Consider the following 24,047-nt stretch of genomic DNA (forward strand, 5'->3'; position numbering starts at 1 on the left):
GTATTTTGAATTCGATGAGACGTAAATTAAACAGTGACTGCATCTGATTTCTTTGTTATCGTCTGACCCGTTGAGCAAACTTTATAATCAGTATTTCAAAAAAAAAAAATTTGAATGATTAAACGATTATTGAACTCAGTTTTCACAAAAGTTAGTGTCTGCCTTTGGCATCGGTAAATACTTACTGCTTGCTCGCTGCTAACAAAAACACCATCTTTTGTTCAACCCCGTCCAATGATTGCTTATGATGTGCAATTTTTTAATGAATTAAAAAAAAAATGCAATCGTTGGCAAATTACAGTGATAACAGCACATCCTAAAGTTCTTTATTCCAAACTTAATACACTAAATCTGTTCCCAAGAAGGTCTGAACAAATATTCGTCAGGTGTATAGAGTATATGGACACAAAATGATTATAATTAAACTCCTCTATATAACATGTACAATAACTCACAATACGAGAGCTTTAAAACCTGACCCTCATCGATGGAGCGCTATAAATAATGATGATATTTGAACATCTGAGATGTAATGCATCAAAAGAAGCTTCTCGATTCTTATAATACAATTAATGTACAATAAGCAGTAAACTCAATAACGCCTGTCCAGCTTTGGGCTAAATCCCAATCTGCAATTACAATCTACAGCACTGTAAGCAAGCATTACCAGCCGCATAGTTTCCAAACTATCAGCTGTATTTTAACACAATCTACCATGTGTGCAGTTGTCCAAATTCCCTACTGGACTTTTGAAAATAGGCGCTATGCGAAAAATGACAAAAATGACAACACTTGTCAGGACATCAGCCTAATTAATGACTTCCTTTGACCTAAAGGCTTCATGGAGCTGACAGATCGGCCCCTGGGTTCAAGGCGGGGTCATGCAACAGACTCTCGCTGGCATCTAGTATAGCAGCTGAACCCAGTAATAAGGTTGTGACTGAGGAACATCACATTCATACAACTCAATCTCCATGCAGAGTAGGAGAACCTCAAGTTAGGTTCTCTTAGGGCGTATTCACACCTACGTTGTTTGGTCCGGACCAAACAAACCAAATTTCCCTTGGTCCGGACCTTTTGGGTTGGTCTGAATACAAACCACCGAACTCTGATCCGGACCAAACAAGCGGACCGAGACCAAGCTGCAAGGTCGGACTCGGTCCGGACCAAAGGAACTCTGGTGCGGACCTTTTGGAAGTGTGAAAGCAGACCGGACCTAATCCGACAGTTTTGCTTTTTTGTACCTCGGGAGCTTCTGTCGTTTGTCGAGCATTATGGGAAACAGAGTCTTGACACTCCACCGCAAAGTGCAAACACTGTTTCGGTTGTCAAGGGAACCTTACAACAGTCGTTCAGTCATTCAGACCAGTGGTAGGCTAGACTACAGAGTACAAAAAACGAGTAGGGGGCAAACGTGGGCCGAGGAAGAAACGCGTACCCTTGTGGATATATGGGCAGATGTCCACATATCTGAGCTTTTGGAGAGAACACACAAAAATGCCGACGTGTTTGCTGTATTCAGTGAGAAAATGAAGGGGTTCACGCGCTCCCCAGAACAATGTCAGCTAAAAGTGAAGAAACTCCGTCAGACCTACATTAAAATCAGGGACATTCTTTCAAAAAGTGGCGGTACTAGCGACGCAAAAAAGAAATTCATCTATTACGATGGATAAGGCGAATATCCCGACACATACCTCCTCCGTCTTGCGTGAAGAGCCAGAACTGTCACAACATGATGTGCGCTCATCAGCGCTATCCTCCGTAGCCGCCTTGCCCTTTGTCGTCGTCGTTGATAAATTACTTGTACAACAGCATAGTAATCGCACAATTGTGAAAACAGTAAAAACTGGAAAAAAACATAGCTTTGATGACATTAAAAAGAATAACAGCACGGAAAGCCTCCGTGACTACTTTTGAACTTAACGCTTTGTGCGCGTGTCGTCTCTGACCAATAGCTGAACGACCTCAGGGCGCGTGGCTTTGTTGACAGATTTTGGTCCGCTTACTAAAATGTACAGTGTGAAAGCGAACCGCACCAAAATGAAAAAATAAAAAAAACATTTGGTTCGGACCAAAGCAAGTGAACTATCGAACTATCCTGGTCTGAATACACCCTTAAAACCAAAACAAAGAGGACCTTCATCTGTTAAATACTAGAACCTTATACTCGAGACTTTTTCATTAAATCAAGCCCTAAAATCTTTAATCCGGTCTGTTAGACGCTCACAGAGGAAATTAACCCTTTGTGAACAATTTTTAGCACCTTTCCAATTCACAAAAAATTAATAGATGATTTAAGAAAATGTATAATCTTACCTCTATGCCCTGGCTGATGGCCAGCTTGGCCATCCGGACCGCGATCGGCCCCTAAAAGGACAAGCACAGAATGTAATCAGAAAAGCATGCAGCTTCCCCTCCAGACCATTTAATTCATATCACACCACGTTGGTTGTGACATTAATGTGGTGAGAAGTATTTCCCAAAAAAAATATATCAGAATCTCAAACCGAGTGTATGTTCATTTCATTCTAAACATTTACCTTCTCAAATATGCCAAGAAATGTAGTCATGGTCGCAATAGGACTCTCACATTCATTCATTCAATCTATTTATTGTTTCTCCTGTACCACAGAGCTGTTGAATTCTGACTGGTCAGAAGGCCTTGATTCATTTTCTATAACAGCGGCAACAGTAAACCACATGCATTTAATCAAAATACAGTGGATATAAATAGTTTATAGACACCTGCTAAAACTGCAGGTTTTTGTGAGGTAAAAAATGAAACCAAAATCAATTACATCAGATTTTTTTTAACCACCTTTAATGTGTGTAGCAAAGCAAGAGAACAGTGACCTTATCCTGCCTTGAACCCGGGTCAACAGGATGCCAAACCTGTACTCTGACCACATACCAGAGCTAGGCTCGTTGGTATGACAGTCAGAGCACATACTCAACTGTAGTGACGGGCACTCTGTCACACTGCCCTCCCCTTCGGGAGGGGGTCGCACCCGTGCATTTCACATACACAGGTGTCCCCCAGCCATACTTCTCCCATACCACACTCATGCTGCACCCATCTCTGGGGTCCCTCGCACAGGGGTCACCTATCCTGGGGGTCCCTCATACGGCTCATACACAGAGCACACCTCCGATGGCCTCCCAGCAAGCCATCCCACTTCTGACACCACATGTAGCGAAGCGAGAGAACAGTGACCTTATCCTGCCTTGAACGCGGGTCTACAGGATGCCAAACCTGCACCCTGACCACAACACCAAAGAGCCAAGCTTTGGTGTTGGTATGGCTGTCAGAGCACGTACTCAACTGTAGTGCCGGGCACTCCGTCACAATGTGATTCAGCAACCAAAAGAATTCAGGTGAAAAACAAACACAAGTGTGCGCGTACTTTTCTAATGAGACGTGTGGCTGTGGTCAGAGTTAACCAATCCCCTTCAAACAAGCTCAGAATCATACACACCTCTCATCAATGAAATGATTCTGATGAACCCCTAATAAATATCATCTGTTTCTGAAGGATTTTCATGGACGAAGCAGCTTCGGGACCAAAAGGTCACCGGTTCGATACCCTGGACCAGCAGGACTGGCTGAAGTGCCCTTGAGCAAGGCACCTAACCCCCAACTGCTCCCCAGGCTGCTCTGGGTGTGTTGTATGTCGCTCTGGATAAGAGTGTCTGCTAAATGCCATTAATGTAATGTAATGTAATAACATCATCCTGGTTTTATCCTGCTGAAGATATGGTCAGCAAAAAGTGTAAAAAGCATGCATGGGATCTCCTTGTCAAAAGCTGGATGGAAAAGAATTTCCAAAGCATGAGATGTATGATGGAATAATGCGAAGGCCATCATCAAAACATGGAGTAAATGGTGCACCGGAGTGACATTACAAGACCAGGATGTCCCTCCAAATTTAACAAAAGGGCAAGACAAAACCTTCTCAAGGAGGCTGCCAAGAAACCTACAGGAGCTCAGGAATATCTGGCAAGTGCTGCTCACTTCCTGCATGTGGCACCCTATCCTTGACTTGCAAGTGACGTCAAAGCAAAATAGAAACCCGGATGTCGGCCATGTTGGTGGAGATATAAATGCGGGGTCAAGCGACATTCCAGACAAAACATAGTCATGCGTGCACAACTCTTTTTGTTTTTCCACTGCTTTAAGCATTCTTTTAGCTATGCCATATCTTTGTGCTGTATATGGTTGCGGTCACAACAGTACTCGTGACCGTGGCACGTTCCGATTTTTTAGAATTACGTCCGTGATTCGGAAAGAGGGCGAGGAAACTCTGAGGCTTAGTACGGAGAGGAGACGAGTATGGCTGAACATCGGCATGGCTGAGCTAACAGAGGCGAAAACCAAAACAGCTCGTGTTTGCAGTAATCATTTTATCTCGGGTGGGATTCAAAAGCTTTCTCGAGAATACATTTTAATACGTGTATTACTATTTCGCTTCTAGGAGCGCCAGCAAATTTGTACGATAGAAACAATCCAGACTGGGCACCCAACTCAGGAAATGGGCTATGTTTCGTCCAAGGTCAGACTTGATTCTTCGGCAGCCAAACCAGGAAGAACGTTATATTTGGGTACTCGATGGTCAGTAGAAGCGTCTTCAGAAAAGTCTGACTTTTTTAAATATGGGTCAAAACCACACATATCCATCTTCTCTTTGTATTGAATCTTCGCTCGACCGTTCAAATCGTGGTAATACTGAGAAAATTCAGCCTTGTTTTACAGACACGCTTTCAGCGGTTGCCATCCGAGTTGCTTTGCATATCCACCATCATGGCGGACGCTCATGACGCAGCACATTTTGATCACGTGGTTGCAAGTCATCTATTGTTAAAGCCCTTTCTCACAGGAAAAAAAACATTCAAACTTGCCTAAAGTTTGCCAAAACAGTCATACAATCACACTAAACCATGTGGCAAATGAGACCAAGGTAGAACATTTGGCCATAATTCCTTAAATACAGTACATATTTGGTGCAAAATCCAGACAGCTTATCAACATCAGAACACCATACTAAAGGTGAAGCATGGTGGTGTCAGCACACTATGAAGCTGGGGCTCTAGTCAAGATGGAGGGAATTATGGATACTCCAAATACCAAATACCAGTCTATTTTGGCACAGAACCTTCAGGCCAGTGTTAGACAGCTGAAGAAACATTTCATGAATCCAAGTCAACAAAGGAACAGCTTCATATGATGATCAACACTTGGGAATGGGTCAGTCAGTCACAGCCCAGATCTAAATCTTATTGAAAACCTGTACAATGAGTCGTAGAAGGCCGTGTATAGGAGACGGCCTCACAATTTAATAGATCTGGAGCAAGAAAGAGAGGAATAAAACTGTCCAATCAAGATGTGCCAAGTTAGTAGACTCGTACCCAAAAAGACTAAGTGCTGTATTACAAGCAACAAAATATTAATGACTGTGCACACTTATAATATAAAACCAGATTACTGTAATTTTTTTTCCATTTTCTTCCATAAAACAAGTGTTTTTCCACTTGAATTTTTTCAGATGCTATGTCGCCACTGCAGACTTTTTATATCCACTGTAAATGCACAAGTGTTTTCCATTTGGTCTGACATTTTTGGAGGCCATTCAACAATTATATTTGTCCTTTCCTTTAAATTTCGGTTATAAATAAAGTTGTCATGTGACCTTAGTATGCAGCATGCAAACTGTGCAGTGTTCTGTCCATCCAGAGCTGGACAGGAGATGTGTTGTACCTGTGGGTTGAACTCTCGGGCAAGCTCCAGAGCTCTCAGGTAAGCTGCGTCGCCGCTCTTGTTTTGCTCCACAGCATGGTTCACCAGCCCCAGAGTCTTTGCCTCAGCACCATCAACCACCCGTGCAGCAAAGATCAGCTCCTTAGCCAGGGACACTCCTATAGTCCGTGGGAGACGCTGAGTTCCCCCTGCACACGCACACACTCTCAGATACTGTGTTTGACTAAAATCTGGACCTCTGAGACATAATCACACACTGAAAATAGTTCCAATAATAAACAAAAGACTGAGAGACATAAAAATAAACTGTGCGACCTTTCAGAGAGCAAATGGACACTCTTGAGAAATGATTTCACTTCCGTGATAAGTGAAAGCTGCAGTGTCCTGCTGACATACGTATTCACTGAGTCGGCTCCATTACGTCGATGCAGCGAAACTTAAATCCCCCCCCCCATACCTCCCTGAGTTGGATTATTAAGATAATGTCAACCTCAAGGATGAGATGAGTTCTCTGGATAAGCTCCAGAAATACACACCGGCCAAACACTGTAGATTAGGCGAGAGGAATTCCACATGAGACGCCCTGTTTATTGACAAAGTCATGGGTTTATTATATACAATCACAGGACTCCAGCCTTTTTGAGCTAGAGACTCTTTATCGAACAAGACAGTTTTATAGTCAAAGCAGAGATTTTAAGAATATAATGCAACCGGGCCCCTGAGTGGCACAACACAAAGGTGTTTACCCGAGCAATGACACCGCCATCTGTAGCCATGTTGTCTGGGTGGGCAGGATGACATTACTCTCTGCCCTGATAATCAGTGCAACCAAGTGCAGGTGGTTGTGAGCTCATGTATGCAGAAGAGGGCAGATGATGCTTTTGTGTCAGAGAGGAAACTTGTGCTTGCTCTTACGCTCCTCAGTTACTAGCCGTCATGTAATGGGTCGAGCCAGTTTTGGTGTAGAAATGAACCAAAACCAAATTATGGAGAAAATAGAATGTGTGCAACTGTTCAAATATGTACCTTCGTACTTATTGAATAGATCAAGGGCATTTTTCCCATTCACAGGCAATCATGTTATCCAAGAAAGGCGTAGTCCTTCAAGAACAAGGAAGGGTCCATCCAATTTGCCAGTAGATGTGTCAGCAAATAATCCAAAATAAACTTTGAGAACAACATTCCCAAAAGGACAAACTGGTAAGACTTTGGGCCTTTTACATTTCTCTACAGTGCATAATATAATCAAAAGAATTAACCAGAACGTCAGGGACGGAGTCGCTCATCTGGCCTGCCATCAAAACAACCACGACGACCAAAACATCAAACAGAACTGAAATGTGACGATGTGAGAGAAGACCAACCTCCACGACAAAGTGTTTACAACAGGAAAATCAACAAAGGACTAAATTTTGGTCCCCAAGGGAAGATCGACCCAAAACATCCATCAGAACCGAATTCGCATGATAAATGAGAGAGGAGATACAATTCTAGTCAGAAGAAAATTTGTGAAGTTGACCCAATTACTAATTTGTTAGCAAAAATTTGACACTACAATGACCAAGTTTTGTGCAGAAGGTCTAGTTCTTTCAAGTAAAACAATCAGAACCGAAACCTATTGAGAACTGAGGGAGGAGATATGATTTAACAGAAAATAAACAAACTTGTAAACAAATTGTTTACAACAAGAAAACCAACTACGAAGTTTTGTTCCCCAAGGGAAGGTCTACCCAAAACATTGATTAGAACTGAAATCAGATGAGAAATGAGAGGGGAGATAAAATTCTCGTGAGAGGCCTGGAAAATTCGTTAATTTGGCCTAATTGCTAACTTGTTAGCAAAAAATTTGACAAAACAATGACCAAGTTTTGTGTGGAGTGAGGAGTTCTTTCAAACAAAACAATCAGAAAGGTTTACACTTCAGTAAACCTTTATCAAGCAACCCTAATTGCTTCTGCATCCACAGATGCAACTTAAGATGCAACTTACTATGCCTTTACTGGACTTGGTCTAATCTGAGATGGACAGCAGCACAGTGGAGACAGGTTTTGTGGTCCGTCAAGTTAACATTTCAAATAGTTTTTGGACAAAACGGCCATCGTGTTTTTTGGGACCAAAGAGGAGAAGGACCATCGAAGCTGTTATCAGCGTCAGGTACAAAAGCCAGCACCTGTGACGGTATGGAGGTTTGTCAGCGCCCATGGCATGGGTAACTTTCACATCCATGAGGGCATTATTAATGCACAAACCTTGGAGCAACATATACTGCCATCCACATGATGTCTTTTCCAGAGACGTCTCTGCATTTTCCGTCAGGACAACACCAAACCTGGATTACAAGTGCATGGCTATGTAAGCATAGAGTGTGGGTGCTAGACTGGCCTGTCTGCAGCCCTGACTTGTCTCTGATTAGGATTTTATTTTATTAGCATTTTCCATACCATCCCAACTTTTTTGGAATTGGGCTTGTAAAATTAAGTAAAGGCACCCTTTATTGTGACTCAGGCAGTTAATTTATGCATCATTTTCCTCTCTGGCTGCACGTACTGCCTGCTTTTGTTTCCTACATCTTCAAAAATATGATTTGATTTTTATTCAGTCAGTCAGACACATTTTCACAATGCACAAGCCTTAAACACGCACACAATATAATCAAGACAGACATCAGCAGCTTACAGAAATAGCAAGATAGTCAAAACGTAATTATGAAACACTGCAGCTGAAACATGTTCATTGAAAATCCAACAATTGTTCTAAATGCAATTTGTTAAATACAGAGGGAGAAATGCACTTCAAAAGAAAGTGTAATTAAAGAACTGTCTTTATATACATATACGCAGCCGGTCAAAAGTTTTCAAACACATTTGTTCTTGTTTAAACTTTAAGAAATTGGTTTAAGTTAAATGCACTAGACTTTAAAAAAAAAAACTAAGTAAGAACTCTGTGTATGTGACCCAAGACACGTTTGTGACTATTTTATTCAGGTCTAGATCTAACTGAAAGTCTGACCTGGACTTCTCAGAGTAGGCACTGATTAGCGCACAACACAATTAACACCGTAATATGAGCTGTAAGACAAATCTTGGCTTTCGGTAAGTTAGATTCATTAAGATACTTCACCAAACAATTCACTTGCCTTTAATAAAGCACTAATTTAGATTCCCATTAGAAAGTAAGAGTAGAAAATTAATAAGTCCATTAATTTAACACTTACTTAATATTTCTTATTTAATTATTAATAGGGAGTAAACTGTCTTTTTTTTTTTAAGTGTCTACATCTACAAATATCTACACACGGTCAAAAATAATAAATAAATATTATGAAAAAAACATGTTTTCAAGAATGAGCTAAAAACAATCCTCTTCTGGCAGGCATTTGGATAAATGAACTCATTTTTCTATATTTTCTTTGGAATGTAGGTATGTTTACTTTTATACATTATTATTAGCTATATTTAGTAAGTTGTTAGGCGCTTTTGAAAACTGTATAGTTGAATTTGCGCGGTATAAATAATTATTATACATACAGGACACTTTTTCGATGGAATAAAAACGTGTTCTATTCCCTTCTAGCGGGTTTCTTTCATTTGGTTTGATAGCATGCGATATTGTTAGCGTATCGCTTATCCTACGTGTATTACGTCACTCTACCCAATGGAGAATGAGCGTTGAATATGGTTTACGATATTGCATGGTTGTCAAGACAACATGACGTCACACGTCGGAGACGTAAAACTTCCGCGCTAGTGGCAGCGGTCTCAAAAGTAGCCGGTCACCAGCGGCAAATCGCCGGCTATGGCTTGTTATGCCGCCGGCTATTGTCAGTCGAGTCACAAAATTTAATATTAAATATTTCTGACAGCAAAAAAAGTTGTGAACGTAAATTACATCCACTATGTCATGTATGTCCGTTGCCGCGTCAACTGTGTTTACATCCTCGACACGAGTGCAGCCATTACTGCCGCCTGTGTTGCCAGATTGGGAGGTTTCCCGCCCAATCTGGGCGGTTTTAAGTGCATTTTGGTGGGTTTTGAACATATTTTGGGCTGTAAAACGTCAGCAGTATCTGGCAACATATTTTTTTACTTAATACAAGAAATTAATGGATGCCAACGTTTTTGCCAAAATGGTATTTTATTTTCCATTGTTTAGGCAGCTTCAGCATCATACTGTGAGATTCTGTTCAAATTGTTTTTTTTCTTCTATGAAGCCTGAGCCATTTATTTTATTAGTTTATAATTATTGTTTAATTTAGTCTTCAGGAGAGACTGCCTGCACACAGTACTAGTATTAATAGTTTTTTTTTTCTTACATGAAAGCTGAGGCATTTATATTATATTTTAAGGTAACTTCATGTTGTGCTATGAGGTTCTGTGCACTTTAATTTTTGAACCAACAGGTGCATTTGGATAAGTAAAGCCTATTTTTCTGCATTTTTGTAGTCCTGGTAATCTTTTATATTGGTAAAGTTGTTTATAGGATCATTTCTCAGTGTCTGTTTTTTTAATCAATAGTTTTTCAGTAATAACTTAATATTTAACATATCACTCAATTTTAAACAACCCCCGCACCTCCCCCATGGGCTGCCCCCATAGTCTCCAAAATTTCTGTGGGAAACACTGGCGTGCGTAACAACGCTAATCAAGCTTAAGCTAGACGACCCGCCTCAAATACCCGTCCCGGGTAAATGTTATCCCAATTTTAGATGGCCTGTTCCAAACCATCCCACCCCATGAAAAATTCGTACTTGCATATCTCTCTCTCATATATATATATATATATATATATATATATATATATATATATATATATCCCTGCACACTTTGCGTGCATTATGTCTGCCGCTGGCAGACATTTTACCATTTTGCACCCTGCTGTAAATTATTTGTACCCTGCTATTCTCCCAAACTTTGAAGCCCCTGTAGTGAGTGAGTGACTGTGACAATTTGTAAACAAACATGGCCGCCAGGTTTGCATCGTTAAATACGGAAGATTTTGAGAGAATTTTGAAAGAGAAAGACGCGTTGATCACCCGAAAGGAATGTATATGTATAATAATAATGGCTTTTTTTCGTGGTATATCAGATATATCCCATTCAGCTATTTGTCTTTGACTCGTTCAGTATCATGCTAGCTGAAAGGAATATATCTGATATACCACTCAACACCAGCCAGTATTATTTAAATATTATTATTATTATTAAACATGCAGTGTATCATGCTAGCTGATGTTGAGTGTTTTTTCTCAATCATCTCCAGCCTTCATGGACATAGCTGCCAGATAATTATATAGCAGCTTGCATTAATGGGTAAACAATGCATATTAACTTAAAAATATTTCAGGATTCCACCAATCTTTTATGAGATGGCAGAAACTCAAGGAGATAACTGAATAATATTTTTTCATGCATGTACTGTAACCATGTCTCCCAGTAATCTAATCATCGCGGCACCATTCGCTGTCAGAGAGCCTCAATAACACCAGGCCACATCACGAGCTGAACTCGGGTTTGTAGTCTTTTGACGGCCTTACACAACTCTCACCCAAGTTCAGGAGGGAGATGCGTTGCATAAACGCTCAGTGATGAAGCAACCCTCAACTTTCACCACATGATGATGAACTTTCAGTTCTTGCTTTGAGCCCTGACAATAAATCAAACTAAATCATGCAGATCTGGCCATGTCCTGCATCACTGATGGACGGATTGACTGATTGTTGTGTTTCCTCTTGGCCAAGCTTTCTCCTGAAATCTGATAGATTGCACTGGATAGTTTCCAGCCATTTGGAGTGGAAAAACATGCTGTTACAGCCACTCAATTACATAATGTCACAGTTAGGCAAAGAAACATGGGTTTATCAGTAAAAAAAATCAGGAATTTTACAAACAAGGAAGGGGTTTTTTTTAAAGATCTGAGTCACCATGATGCCAGGAACAGAAAAGAAAACAAACATGATTCAGCTATTAATGTCACTGTTCATATCCAGAGAAGTCTTTTATACACAGATATAAAGATATCTAACAAGTTCCAGCAAGTAAACTTGTGTCCTTACGCAATGCTGTGTAACCAACAGGTTTTTCTTAACGTGGCAGAGATTTTGCAAGAGATTCGAGGAAAGCCTTGCATCACAAACCATAGTCAGCGGTAAAATTGGGCCCATCCTAGTTACAGCATGTATTTGGGAAGGGTAAAAAAAAAAAAATCGGGTAAAAAAGACTAAGCTTGCTGTCTCGACATGTTTGTGAAAGCATGATATACGGTCAGGGTGGTTGACCTGGAGCTTTGCCCCGAGCTGTTTGGAAATCGTCTGTATGGCCCAGTCAGCGAGACGATTATAACATACTGCATTCCCAGAACTGTTCAAAGGCAGCCAGGAAAAAGGCGAGTGTCACCTCTGAGCATGTCAGCTGTGCGGTTCTACCACTTCTGAAGGAGGACAGCTCCTGGAACTGAACTTAATCAGCACAAACCTTAACCTGTTAATGCTCTGCGCTCACACATGCGGCATGGAGGAGTTCACTAATGCCACATCAGTCCCTGGTGATTTATGGAGAATCTTTGGGCCTTCTAAAAACTTACAGGGTTCCTTTAGACAGGTGGAAAGTACAACCCCAATTCCAAAAAAGTTGGGACGCTGTGTAAACTGTAAATTAAAATAGAATGCAACAATGTGTAAATCATGGAAACCCTATATTTTATTGAAAATAGTACGAAGACGACATATCAAATCTTGAAACTTAGAAATTTTATTGTTTTTCAAAAAAATATATGCTCATTTTGAATTTGATGTCAGCAACACGTTTCAAAAAAGTTGGGACAGGGGCATGTTTACCACTGCGTTGCATCACCTTTACTTTTAGAGGTGCAACGGGCGGCATGGTGGTGTAAGTGGTTAGCACGATCGCCTCACACCAAGAAGGTTCTGAGTTCGGGCCCAGCGGCCAGTGAGGGCCTTTCTGTGTGGAGTTTGCATGTTCTCCCCATGTCTGCGTGGGTTTCCTCCAGGTGCTCCGGTTTCCCCCACAGTCCAAAGACATGCAGTTAGGTTAATATGGGACGGCCTTGGGCTGAGGTGCCTTTGAGCGAGGCACCTGACTCCCAACTGCTCCCCGGGCGCTGTTAGCATGGCTGCCCACTGCTCTGGGTATGTGTGTGTGTGTTCACTGCATCAGATGGGTTAAATGCAGAGAGGAATTTCACAAGTGTGTGATGAATAAAGTTGTGCTTTCTTTTAACAACACTCTGTAAACGTTTGGGAACTGAGGAGACCAACTGCTGCAGTTTTGAAAGAGAAATGTTGTCCCGTTCTTGCTTGATATACAGTTTCAGTTGCTCAACAGTTCGGGGTCTCCTTTGTCATATTTTGCACTGCATAATGCAGCAAATGTTTTAAATGGGAGACAGGTCTGGACTGCAGGCAGGCCAGTTTAGCACCCCGACTCTTTTACTACAGAGCCATGCAGTATTTTAATATGTGCAGCAAATATGTGTTTGGCATTGCATTGCTGAAATAAACAAGGCCTTTCTTGAACAAGATTTTGTCTGGATGGCAGCATATTGCTCTGAAATGTGTATATATCATTCAGCATTAATGATGCCTTCCCAGATGTACAAGCTACCCGTGTCATGTGCACTAATGCCCCCTCATACCATCACAGATGCTGGCTTTTGAACTGTGCACTGATAATCTGGATGGTCCCTCTCCTCTTTAGCCTGGAGGACATGGTGTCCATGATTTCTGAAAATAATTTTTACTTTTGATTCATCAGACCTCAGGACAATTTTCCACTTCACCTCAGTCCATCATAAAACAGCTCAGGCCCAGAGAAGGCTGTGGTGTTTCTGGATATTTTTTTATACACGGTTTTAACTTGCATTTGTGGATGCAGTAATGAACTGTGTTCACAGTTGATGCTTTTCTAAATTGTTCCTGAGCCCATACAGTGATTTCCACTACAGATACGTGTCTGCTTTTAATGCAGTGTCTCCTGAGGGCCTGAAGATCACAGACATCCAGTGTCAGTTTTCAGCCTTGTCTCTTGCATACAGAGATTTCTCCAGATTCTCTGAATCTTTTCATGATATTATGTACCATAGATGACGCGATCCCCAAATTCTTTGCAATTTTACATTGAGGAACGTTATCCTTAAATTGTTGCACTGTTTGCCCACGCAGTCTTTCACAGAGCGGTGAACCCCGCCCCATCTTTACTTCTGAGAGACTCCGCCTCTCTGGGATGCTCTTTTTATACCCAATCATGTCACTGACCTGCTGCTAATTAACCAAATTCTACCAAATTTTTTAGCATTGCACAACTTTTTCAGTCTTTTGTTGCCCCGTCCCAACTTTTCTGAAACGTGCTGCTGACATCAAATTCAAAATTAGCATATATTTTTCAAAAAACAATAAAATTTCTCAGTCTCAACATTTGATATGTTGTCTTTGTCCTATTTTCAGTGAAATATAGGGTTTCCATGATTTGCAAATCTTCTCACACTGTTTTTATTTATGTTTTACACAGCACCCCAACTTGTTTTTTTTGGAATTTGGGGTTGCACATTCACACACACACACATGGAGGTAGGAAGAAAAGGAAATGTTGTCAGGAAATGGAACAGACTTCTGTGAAAGTGTTTTGACACCTTCCTTAAAAAGAAAAGAAAAAAAGTGCCGGTCTGAATTAGTACATATATGATGGTTCCACATTCCTCTTAACAAACAGGTGATGTCATACTGCGCCTGTTCTTATGCGCTCTCACACCCACGGCTCAGATTCCAAAAAACCTGGTTTTCACTTCACTCATTCCTTATTACACAAGAATCGTATCCCATCAGACAGAGCATAGAGTTTACAGTGTATAACTTATATCAGTTTCCTGATCTACGAAAGGCTCTCTCATATATTTCTAGCCAATTTATTACTTTTGACTTTTTTTTAGGCGGCACGGTGGTGTAGTGGTTAGCGCTGTCGCCTCACAGCAAGAAAGTCCGGGTTCGAGCCCTGTGGCCGGCGAGGGCCTTTCTGTGCGGAGTTTGCATGTTCTCCCCGTGTCCGCGTGGGTTTCCTCCGGGTGCTCCGGTTTCCCCCACAGTCCAAAGACATGCAGGTTAGGTTAACTGGTGACTCTAAATTGACCGTAGGTGTGAATGTGAATGGTTGTCTGTGTCTATGTGTCAGCCCTCTGATGACCTGGCGACTTGTCCAGGGTGTACCCCGCCTTTCGCCCGTAGTCAGCTGGGATAGGCTCCAGCTTGCCTGCGACCCTGTAGAACAGGATAAAGCGGCTAGAGATAATGAGATGAGACTTTTTTTTAATGGCTATAGACTCAAAATACAATCTAGTATAAAGACCAGATGTTTAACAATCATTATAAATATTAGCATTAATTATAAAAATAAGTTGGTATTTTTCCACCCGTGTTGAATTTTTACGTAGTGCTGTGTCAGTAGACCACATGTCCGAGGAGTGCTCTGTACTGAGCAAATTGTTACACCTATAGTGTGCATTTGCACACTAGGGAAATAATCTGCATAAATCAAACGTCAATAAGCCTTCTGTATACAATAAAAGTGTTTCTCAAAAGACTCTTAGCCACAGACGTTTCCAGGTTTAAATTATATTCCACACAATGTATTAACTTGAAAGACAAACTATTCTGAAAGGCGCACTCCTGTATTAGCCGTGCAGAGCGCGTCAGATTGTGATTGATGCCATCGAGCTTCATGGTCTCTGGCGTATGAGCTCCTCGAAGCACATTTAACGTGATGAAAGCTGCCGTGATGGATGACTGCTTGTCACAGACATTAAGATGATTTGGGGAAAATGGTCAAGCGTTCCTTCAAGCAATTTTCCATAGCTGTATCATACCATCTTTATGGGAGAACATAAAATACTCAATGCCACATTAAACATTAGAGACTGTTTGTAAAATGGCAGACGAGTTCATTGAATGAATGTTGGAGTTCATTGAAGAGTTTTTCCCACCACTTATCACACAAACATCAATTTATGTAGAAACAGCTTTTTTATGCTGTCATGTGAAACCGGCCCACTTTTAACAGGCTGTCATCGCCAAACCAACCACATGGAGCTGTTTTTGGGCTTCGTTCGTCCAGTACTTTCTAGTATTTTGACCACCTTCTAGCCCCTTTCTGCTCTCTTGCAACTAAGCTGCTTGTAACATTCATCTCATCTCATTATCTCTAGCCGCTTTATCCTGTTCTACAGGGTCGCAGGCAAGCTGGAGCCTATCCCAGCTGACTACGGGTGAAAGGCGGGGTACACCCTGGACAAGTCGCCAGGTCATCACAGGGCTGACACATAGACAACCATTCACACTCACATTCACACCTACGGTCAATTTAGAGTCACCAGTTAACCTAACCTGCATGTCTTTGGACTGTGGGGGAAACCGGAGCACCCGAAGGAAACCCACGTGGACACGGGGAGAACATGCAAACTCCGCACAGAAAGGCCCTCGCCGGCCACGGGGCTCGAACCCGGACCTTCTTGCTGTGAGGCGACAGCGCTAACCACTACACCACTGTGCCGCCTTGTAACATTCAATTTATCTTGATAATCTGCTTCTTTCTTTGAAGTTCTAGTTACAATACCAACATCATAACCGACTCATGCAGACAAATGTTTACTACTACTAAGTTGTACCATCACAGAAACTAAACTGTGAGGCTGCGCCAAAAGATGTCGACACTACATGGCACAAGGGCAGCGTCCCTTGGCGAGACGTCCTGTTCATCGACGACACAGCAAAGCTGAGATGGCCGCAGGAGCAACTCGTTGCTTGATGCCGAAACTGATGCTGAGTTGACTTGTCAGTACCACTACGTGGTGCATGATGGCTGTTGGCTCAAGCAGAGCTCATCTGCCATTTTACAGGTTTTGGTTTTCATCCGGCTGGGTGTCATGCTACCCTCCTCTCTGACACGGAGCCAATGGGGGAGCCGGTTTAGACGCTGACCACCCATACTACTACGACTACTACTCAGAGGGGAACCGTTAGGGCCTTCCAGACCTTCACAGAAGGCCCAAACATATCAGCATTTCAAATATTATATTTAATTTCTTTCATAATAATTATTTTTCTAATTTGACCTCATTTTCTATCAAATTTGCTTCGAAAGGGCTTCTGTCCTGAAAACATTAAAATAGAGTTATCCAATTAAATTTTTTTGTTTGTTGTGTCTAGGCTGAGAAGAGTTTTGAGCTGGCTCACTCATTGGTGAGGACTTCATTGCCAGGACAGAAGGTCATGGCAGTGTATGTTTACGTAGGAAGTGACATGAATTAACCAATCAGATTTTGATTTACAGCGGGAGGGGCCAAAAATTTATCGCCCTCAGCCCTCTTGAAGGCCAACGCAAGCTTAACTGCGAGTCGGCGCCATCAGTGCAGCAGTGAAGTCACCTTCCAGCCGGTGTAGCGTTCATCAGGAGTGTTAGCGAATGCTGATAAAATGGTCGAGCCAGTGCTATCGAGAGCAAGTAGCACAGGCTAACGACTGAGAAACTAAGATTTCTGTCTCCACACTCTTCTTCCACGCTGCATAATCGCTACAGTATTTTTCATTCATACTTAAGTATTCATTTCCCATAACTAATTTACTTAGTTACTTTTAGAATCAACATCGACAGCTATACACAGCGGAGCTACCTGGCAGCCTGCCGCTAATCCCTTACAAAATCCTTCGCCCTGTTGCTTTTTTGGTGCCTGGCTAAGTTTTGGTTGAGCTGAAGTCCCAGCTCTAATAGCAACAGTTCACCACTGCTGCTACTACTACTACTACTAATAATAATAATAATAATAATAATAATACATATAAAAATTAGGTTAAAAAGTATTTATGGTAAATCATATTAATAAACACAACCTACAATCATTAATGCAGGAGTTCCCAAACTTTTTACACAAACGACCCCAAATGGACATGATGAATTTTCTGTGACGCGAAGCCTTGACCACTGTACATGGTTAAATTTTTTTTTAATTCCATATTCAAATTCAATATTCAATTTTCCAAATGCTAAATTCAGTGTTTATATTTTATGACTACCATAACATTTGGATATTTTATTACATCAGAGACATGTGTACATTTAACATAACTGACTAAAGACCAAAAGAAATTTCCTTACACTGACTGACCAGTCTAGTAGGAAGTGTTGCGTTGTCGGAAAATCCACGCTGGGCTGGTGGTGTGATACGGCTCAATGTGAAGCAGAGGAGTCTGGTTTATACTTGGGTGGATTTTTTTTTTTAACATACTGTACTTGCCTGTGTATCTTGCGTACATCCAGAAGATTTAAAAGCAACATTCATTAGATGGCACATTAGAACCAAAACACCCCTCGATCAGGTTCCCGAGTCGAACTATAACATGTTTAGCACTTATGTACAGTGACCTTAAACACACAAACAAGCTTTTTCTCTCTTAAAACATGCCGCTTGCCTCAAGATTATTGTCATGGGCTGCATCTCAAATCGAAAACACTGGCATTACATTCAGAAGCATTTACTGATCTGGAAAATCCTGAAGGCTGGTACCCTAAACTGACCAAGGAGGTTAGATAAATAAATAAAACTAAAGAGGAGACTGTAAGCTTCTCTCACAACCCTATTAGCAAATCAAGTGACCCCTAACTTGGGAAACCCTGCGTTAATGAACTAATGAACAAAATAAAACACCCAAGATCTATGAATAGGTAAGGCCAAAAAAAAATGTGTGTTTTTCCGGTTACGTAGATTTCAAAACTAGGGTCGGTAGGCAGGCTTTTTTTTTTTTGAATTTTTTTTTCAAGATGGCTGCCATAACCTATATTTAGACAGGAATAATTTCACAAAATAAAATGAATTTCTTTGCAGGTCACCTGAGTTACCACCTTCTGATGAATCTGATGCAGCATGAGACACATTTTAACATGAATGTTTCTGTAAATATAACAGCTCAATACACCATGAGAGAGAGCAGCCCCGCCCCTCTCTGCTCCCTGAGTGCAGCTCGTCGCCTTGGTAACGGTGCAGGGAAAAGACACAATATAACAAGCAAAGAGCGCTTTTTCTCAGAGTTCCCTCTCCTCGAACAACGCTGATTTACATGGAAACAAAAGGAGCTATTCACAAAATTCTTTCACATTGAGTGCTACAAGGCTCCCATGAACACATTAATGTAATTTTTTGTCCCTAGTGTAAAAAATGTGGACACTAGAGCGAGTTAAAAACAAGTGACTTTTCTGATTTTGCAGTAAAAGCGCTGCCACGTTTATAATGTGAGTCTATGGGAGAGCGCGGCTGTCCTCTCCTTACTTTCAGGCTTCTCATTCAAAAACTGTAAATCCTATCGCTCAGGGAGACACTTGTCTTGATTCACACAATGTGTGACTACAACTTTTGAGAAAATTGTGTGTGTAGAGTGAAAATTGTAAGTTTGAGCTTTTTTTTTTTTCAAGCTGCCTACACTCTAAACTCCTGAGCTACACTGGTGTGTAACGCCATAGACACCCATTATAAAGTCTGAATTTCTCCAGAGTTGCTCATGGTGTTTGATCTGTGACTGATCAAAAAGTATAGAGCCTAGCAAAAAAGTTGAATGCCAGATCCACACAGGAGAATTTTGTCTCCGTTTTAAAGTTTGAATCATGTCTCTAGGTGAAAGACAAAATAAGCGTTATCTCTGCTTCTGTTCCCTCCGACGGCCCCGACACACTACTGCCTCCGCCGAGTGCGCGCGCACACCGCATGTCGGGGCCGCGGATGAGTTACTCTCCCTTCATCAACGAAGTCGGCGGGGAATTTGTGGTTATTATCGGTACAAACAGCGCGAATCACAACTTAAATGAGTGCGGTTCAGTTTGACATTATTGTCAGTCCGTTAGATAAACATTTAATTTTATTAAAATCGAAAATTAATATTTAGAGCCTGTGGGCTACAAAAATAAGTCATTAAAGTAGCCGGCTGGACTTAATTGTGTAATCGGCTGTATGGCCGGCAGCCGGCGTTTGTGGAAAGCCCTGATTTTCACAGTGAGTGACAAAAACTTCCGGTTCACGCGGTTGGGTTTTATGTAAAAGTCGCGACTGGGAAAAAAACGAAAAAAAGTTTAGGGTCGGGCGGTACGGATTAGGGTCGGTCGGGTAACCGGAAACACATATTTTTTTTTTGGCCTAATTACAAATACAATCAAACAAGAATATTTGTGTATTTCCAGATTTTTAAAAAAAAAAAGCTTGAAGAAAGGTTCTCAGGAACACTATTCCAGATTGGACTGGAACACAGTTCCCACTGGTTGAGCTGCGAGTGAGTAATGGGACTAACAGTAGGCGTGCTTGAGGTGCTCAGGATGGACTCTCCGGCTTCAGGAGATCAGTAAGACACCCAGCGCTAAACCACTCAGAGCTTTAAAACATCATAAACAGGATATATATATATATATATATATATATATATATATATATATATATATATATTTTTTTTTTTTTTTTTTTTTTTTGCATTCAGTGTCTGGCTTAACGGGGCAGCCCATGTAGATTGAATATCACACTGGTTATGGGTTCTGAGGTCCTATTCCTGGTAAAGACGGAGGCTGCGACATTCTCATCCAGCTGAGGCTTACTCGGAGAGCCAACATGGCTGCCAGCCAGAATCATTATCTATTATTATCTTTCGCCCATCAAAGTCAGAGTAAATTTAAAAGAAGAGCTTAAAGGAGAACTGAAGGCAAATTTTTTTATCATCAAAATTCTCTCATTTTATTAAATATAGGAATGCATTTTTGACAGCTATTTTGTCACTGCTATAGCAAGTTATGAGTGTTTGAAATATGCTATGTAATATATCAGTCCATATGTCAGAGCAATGGCCATAAATGAGATTCGTTGAGACCTGTGCGAGACATCGTAGGACGGAAGTAAAACGTACAGCGGAAATCAAAGTCACCGACATCTGCCAACGTTGTCAAAAGACGCGCGCGCCCTCTTTCGAACGCTGATGTAATCAAGCCAGAAGTTTTGTTTGTTTTGATAGCAATCAGGAAAGTTTGAAAAAAGTAGGCAGTAATCATCATTTAAACTCGTTTTTGTGCAATATTTCGTTGGAAAACAGTTTTCAAAATGGCAGCGCTGACACTTCATGTTTTGAAGTCTCGCACAAGTCTCGTGAAGATCGCGCGGATAAGCGACGCCTGCCGTGGACCAAACGAACTAAATTCAACATGGCTAAAAACCGAATAGGCCGATAAGTATAATATTTAATTGCAATTAGTTGCCAATACGAGTCACGATCTAAGGTTACTAAAACCGAAAACGTAATTGAATAACACGTTCATTAAGAAATAAAGCAAGGTTAAAAATGACTTCAGTTCTCCTTTAATAGCTAAGTACTCCCTGAATTGACATGTTGTGAGGTAAAGTCATACGTCTGACTTTACCTCAGGCTTAAAGTAAAACCACCTAGTTCTGTTTCAACCAGCAGAAGTTTGTAACAGCTGGTATTGTGTTTAGTATGAAGGTATCCGTTTACACAAAGCTAGCGACTTGAGAAGAAAAAACGAAACAAAACTGTGTTTGTGAGCCATTGCTGTCGCCCTGTTGAGGATCTGGGCCAGGCGAACAGTGGTGTGGGAAGAAGCAGAGAAGTAGGTCGGCAGATTGGTGGCATCTTTCTGTCACAAAATCAACGTCCGTCCTTGAAATGTTTTCCTAAATTATGTGAAACAGCTTGACTTGATTCTCTATAAATTAACTCATGTCCTAGCAATCTAATAATCTGGTTTAGTGTGACAAAGCAAGAAAGAATGAGTTCAGCCACTGAACAAAACAAAAAAAAAATTTACTGCTGTTTCCTTTAGAACAGTTCATTTTATTCAGTTTATTCATGCTCTGTGTGATATTGGAGCAGCTTCCAGCTGCACTTTCGAGCAATGATCTCATGTCCATCACCAGTGTGAGGAGTTCTGTTTTCACACCAGAATAGGGTTTTATTTGTGAAGTCTCACAAGCCAGGCATCTAGTCTTGTCAGTAAATGTGGGTAAAACTACCCATTTTCCCAGACTGAAAGTGCAGACAACAAACCACAGACCTTTTCATATCACCTGTCCACAAACACCGTTTACTCAACATAGTTCTGGGTATGACTTTAAACCACAACCGGTGGTGAGTCTCAGGTCTGAGAGAACTTGAGTATCGGGAAAGTGGAGTTACCTCCTAATCACCATTGCTCCCAGGTCCGCTCTGACCCGGAGGGGTAACACCTACCTGGGTTCCAGCTATGGGTTAAATAGTACATCACCAATAAGGTGCTGGCAGCAGGGCGCGTTTCGGTGCAATGCGGCAGATGAACCCAACAGGGTCAACGGCACACCACTAGATGGTATGCAGAAGAGCCACTCAAATGGCCAACAGATGGCATCACTTGGCAAGTCAGTTGTCACTGTGGGGCAACTTCTATACCCGTAAGGTCTGTGGCACTTTTGTGCACCACTTGGCATCAGGTCTGGAGGTCCAGAGAGACAACACGATGGGGGCATGACATCGTTTGTCTTCCCTTACTGTGTAAGGCGCTTCGTTAGGAAAGAAGAATAGTATGCAAGAGCTCACAAGGCCAGACATTCCGTGGCGGCTCGGCTGAGCTATTCATGCCGCCGCTGTGGGCGACTCTGTCGCTCTGGTGCGGGCTTCGCGGCCCATCTGCATCCTAATGAAGCGGTCAACATCGCTAGCGATGGACAGCCGATGACTCAACATAAGTGCTTCATACAAAATTCTTGAATTCTGCCAGGATCAGACTACACAATATTTTTGTCTTACACAACGATCACCATGTCAGATTAGGCAATCATAGTTCCATACATTCTTGCCATGTCTTGGTTGGGAGACTGACAACACTACAAGTTTGACCCTGACCAATCATTGCTCATGTCCTTGCATGTCATCAGGGAGGCGGGTCAAGAAATTGTCAATCATGGCTAATCAAGGTACATGTCATCAAACTAAGCAAGAAAATACATAAAAAATCTGACATGCTGGATTTTTTTTTTTTTTTTTTGTCTGGGTGTCATGGAGTGTCCCAGACCCCATTTCGCCGTTATGAGCTCATCCGGCCAACAGGTGATGAGCTTATACCATCGTGTGTTGTCCGGTGTCTGTCCGGCATTGTCCACATTTCACGAGAATTGCTTCTTCTCTCCCAGTTCTTCACTGATTTTTATTCTTTTTGGTGTGAAGGTAGGTCTGCCTGGGATGTATATAGCTTCTACCCAAATTTGCATAATTGCAATTGATAATGACGATATGGAGTAATTAAGTCCTAATGAGCAGCTTCCACACAAATCGTTTCTTCTCACTCAATTCTTCACCGATTTTGATTCTTTCTGGCATGAAGGTAGGGGTACCTAGGGTGCATATAACTTCTACCCAGATTTGCTTAATTACAATTATTAATGAAGTTATGGACTAATTAAGCCTTATTATTAAGCCAGTTCAACAAAAATCACTTCTTCTTGGTCAATTCCTCGCCGTTTTGGATTCTTTCTGGCAAATAGTTTGGTATTCCTAGGGTCTATATAGCTTCTACATATAGCTTGCAACATTTATTGCACAAGGTGGCCCACTTTAGATCGTTCCTTCTGGACTAGACGGGGCCGGAGTGGGAGTGAGCTACGCCATCACTGATGGTCTCATTCAATTATTGTCACACTACAAGGCCAGTTCATCATTCTCAATGTTCATATTTGAGCCTGACGCTGGAAATTTGTCAGTCATGAAAAAAATCGCGTCAAAATCAGGCTAAATTTATGTCGTCCGATCCCGGGATAAGACAAGATTTCAAAAGAACTCCCCCCTCCCCAATCATGTGACTATACAGTATCAGTCAAAAGTTTGTAGTTTGTACGCCCCTACTCATTCATAGGTTTTGATGTCTTTTGACTGGTAGAACAATACCAAAGACATCAAAACTATGAAATAACATATGGAACATACATGGAATTATGCAGTCAACAAAAAAGTGTTGAAAAAAAAAAGTTTCATATTTTAGATTCTTCAAAGTAGCCACTGTTCACCTTGATGACACTTTGCACACTATTGGCATTATCTTAACCAGCTTCATGAGGTAGTCACCTGGAATGCTTTTCAATTAACAGGTGCCTCGTCAAAACTTAATTAGTGCAATTTCTTGCCTTCTTTAATGTGTTTAATGGGGCGCCACGGTGGTGTAGTGGTTAGCACTGTCGCCTCACAGCAAGAAGGTTCTGGGTTCGAGCCCGGTGGCCGTCGAGGGCC

The 24,047-nt window shown here is 41.5% G+C and overlaps 1 protein-coding gene across 2 annotated transcripts in view; it reads right to left on the minus strand.

Moving 5' to 3' along the window:
• auh (AU RNA binding protein/enoyl-CoA hydratase) overlaps positions 1-24,047 on the minus strand; it is a 95,929-nt gene that overhangs the window by 8,857 nt on the left and 63,025 nt on the right. For both annotated transcript variants that reach the window (XM_060908111.1, XM_060908110.1), the window contains exons 7-8: positions 5,753-5,940; positions 2,317-2,367 (exon numbers count right to left, since the gene is read on the minus strand). In XM_060908111.1, coding sequence (XP_060764094.1) covers positions 2,317-2,367; positions 5,753-5,940 — 239 coding nt within the window. The remainder of the gene's footprint in view (positions 1-2,316; positions 2,368-5,752; positions 5,941-24,047) is intronic.

The sequence above is a fragment of the Neoarius graeffei genome, chromosome 25 (assembly GCF_027579695.1).
Source record: "Neoarius graeffei isolate fNeoGra1 chromosome 25, fNeoGra1.pri, whole genome shotgun sequence".
Classification (NCBI taxonomy): Eukaryota; Metazoa; Chordata; class Actinopteri; order Siluriformes; family Ariidae; genus Neoarius; species Neoarius graeffei.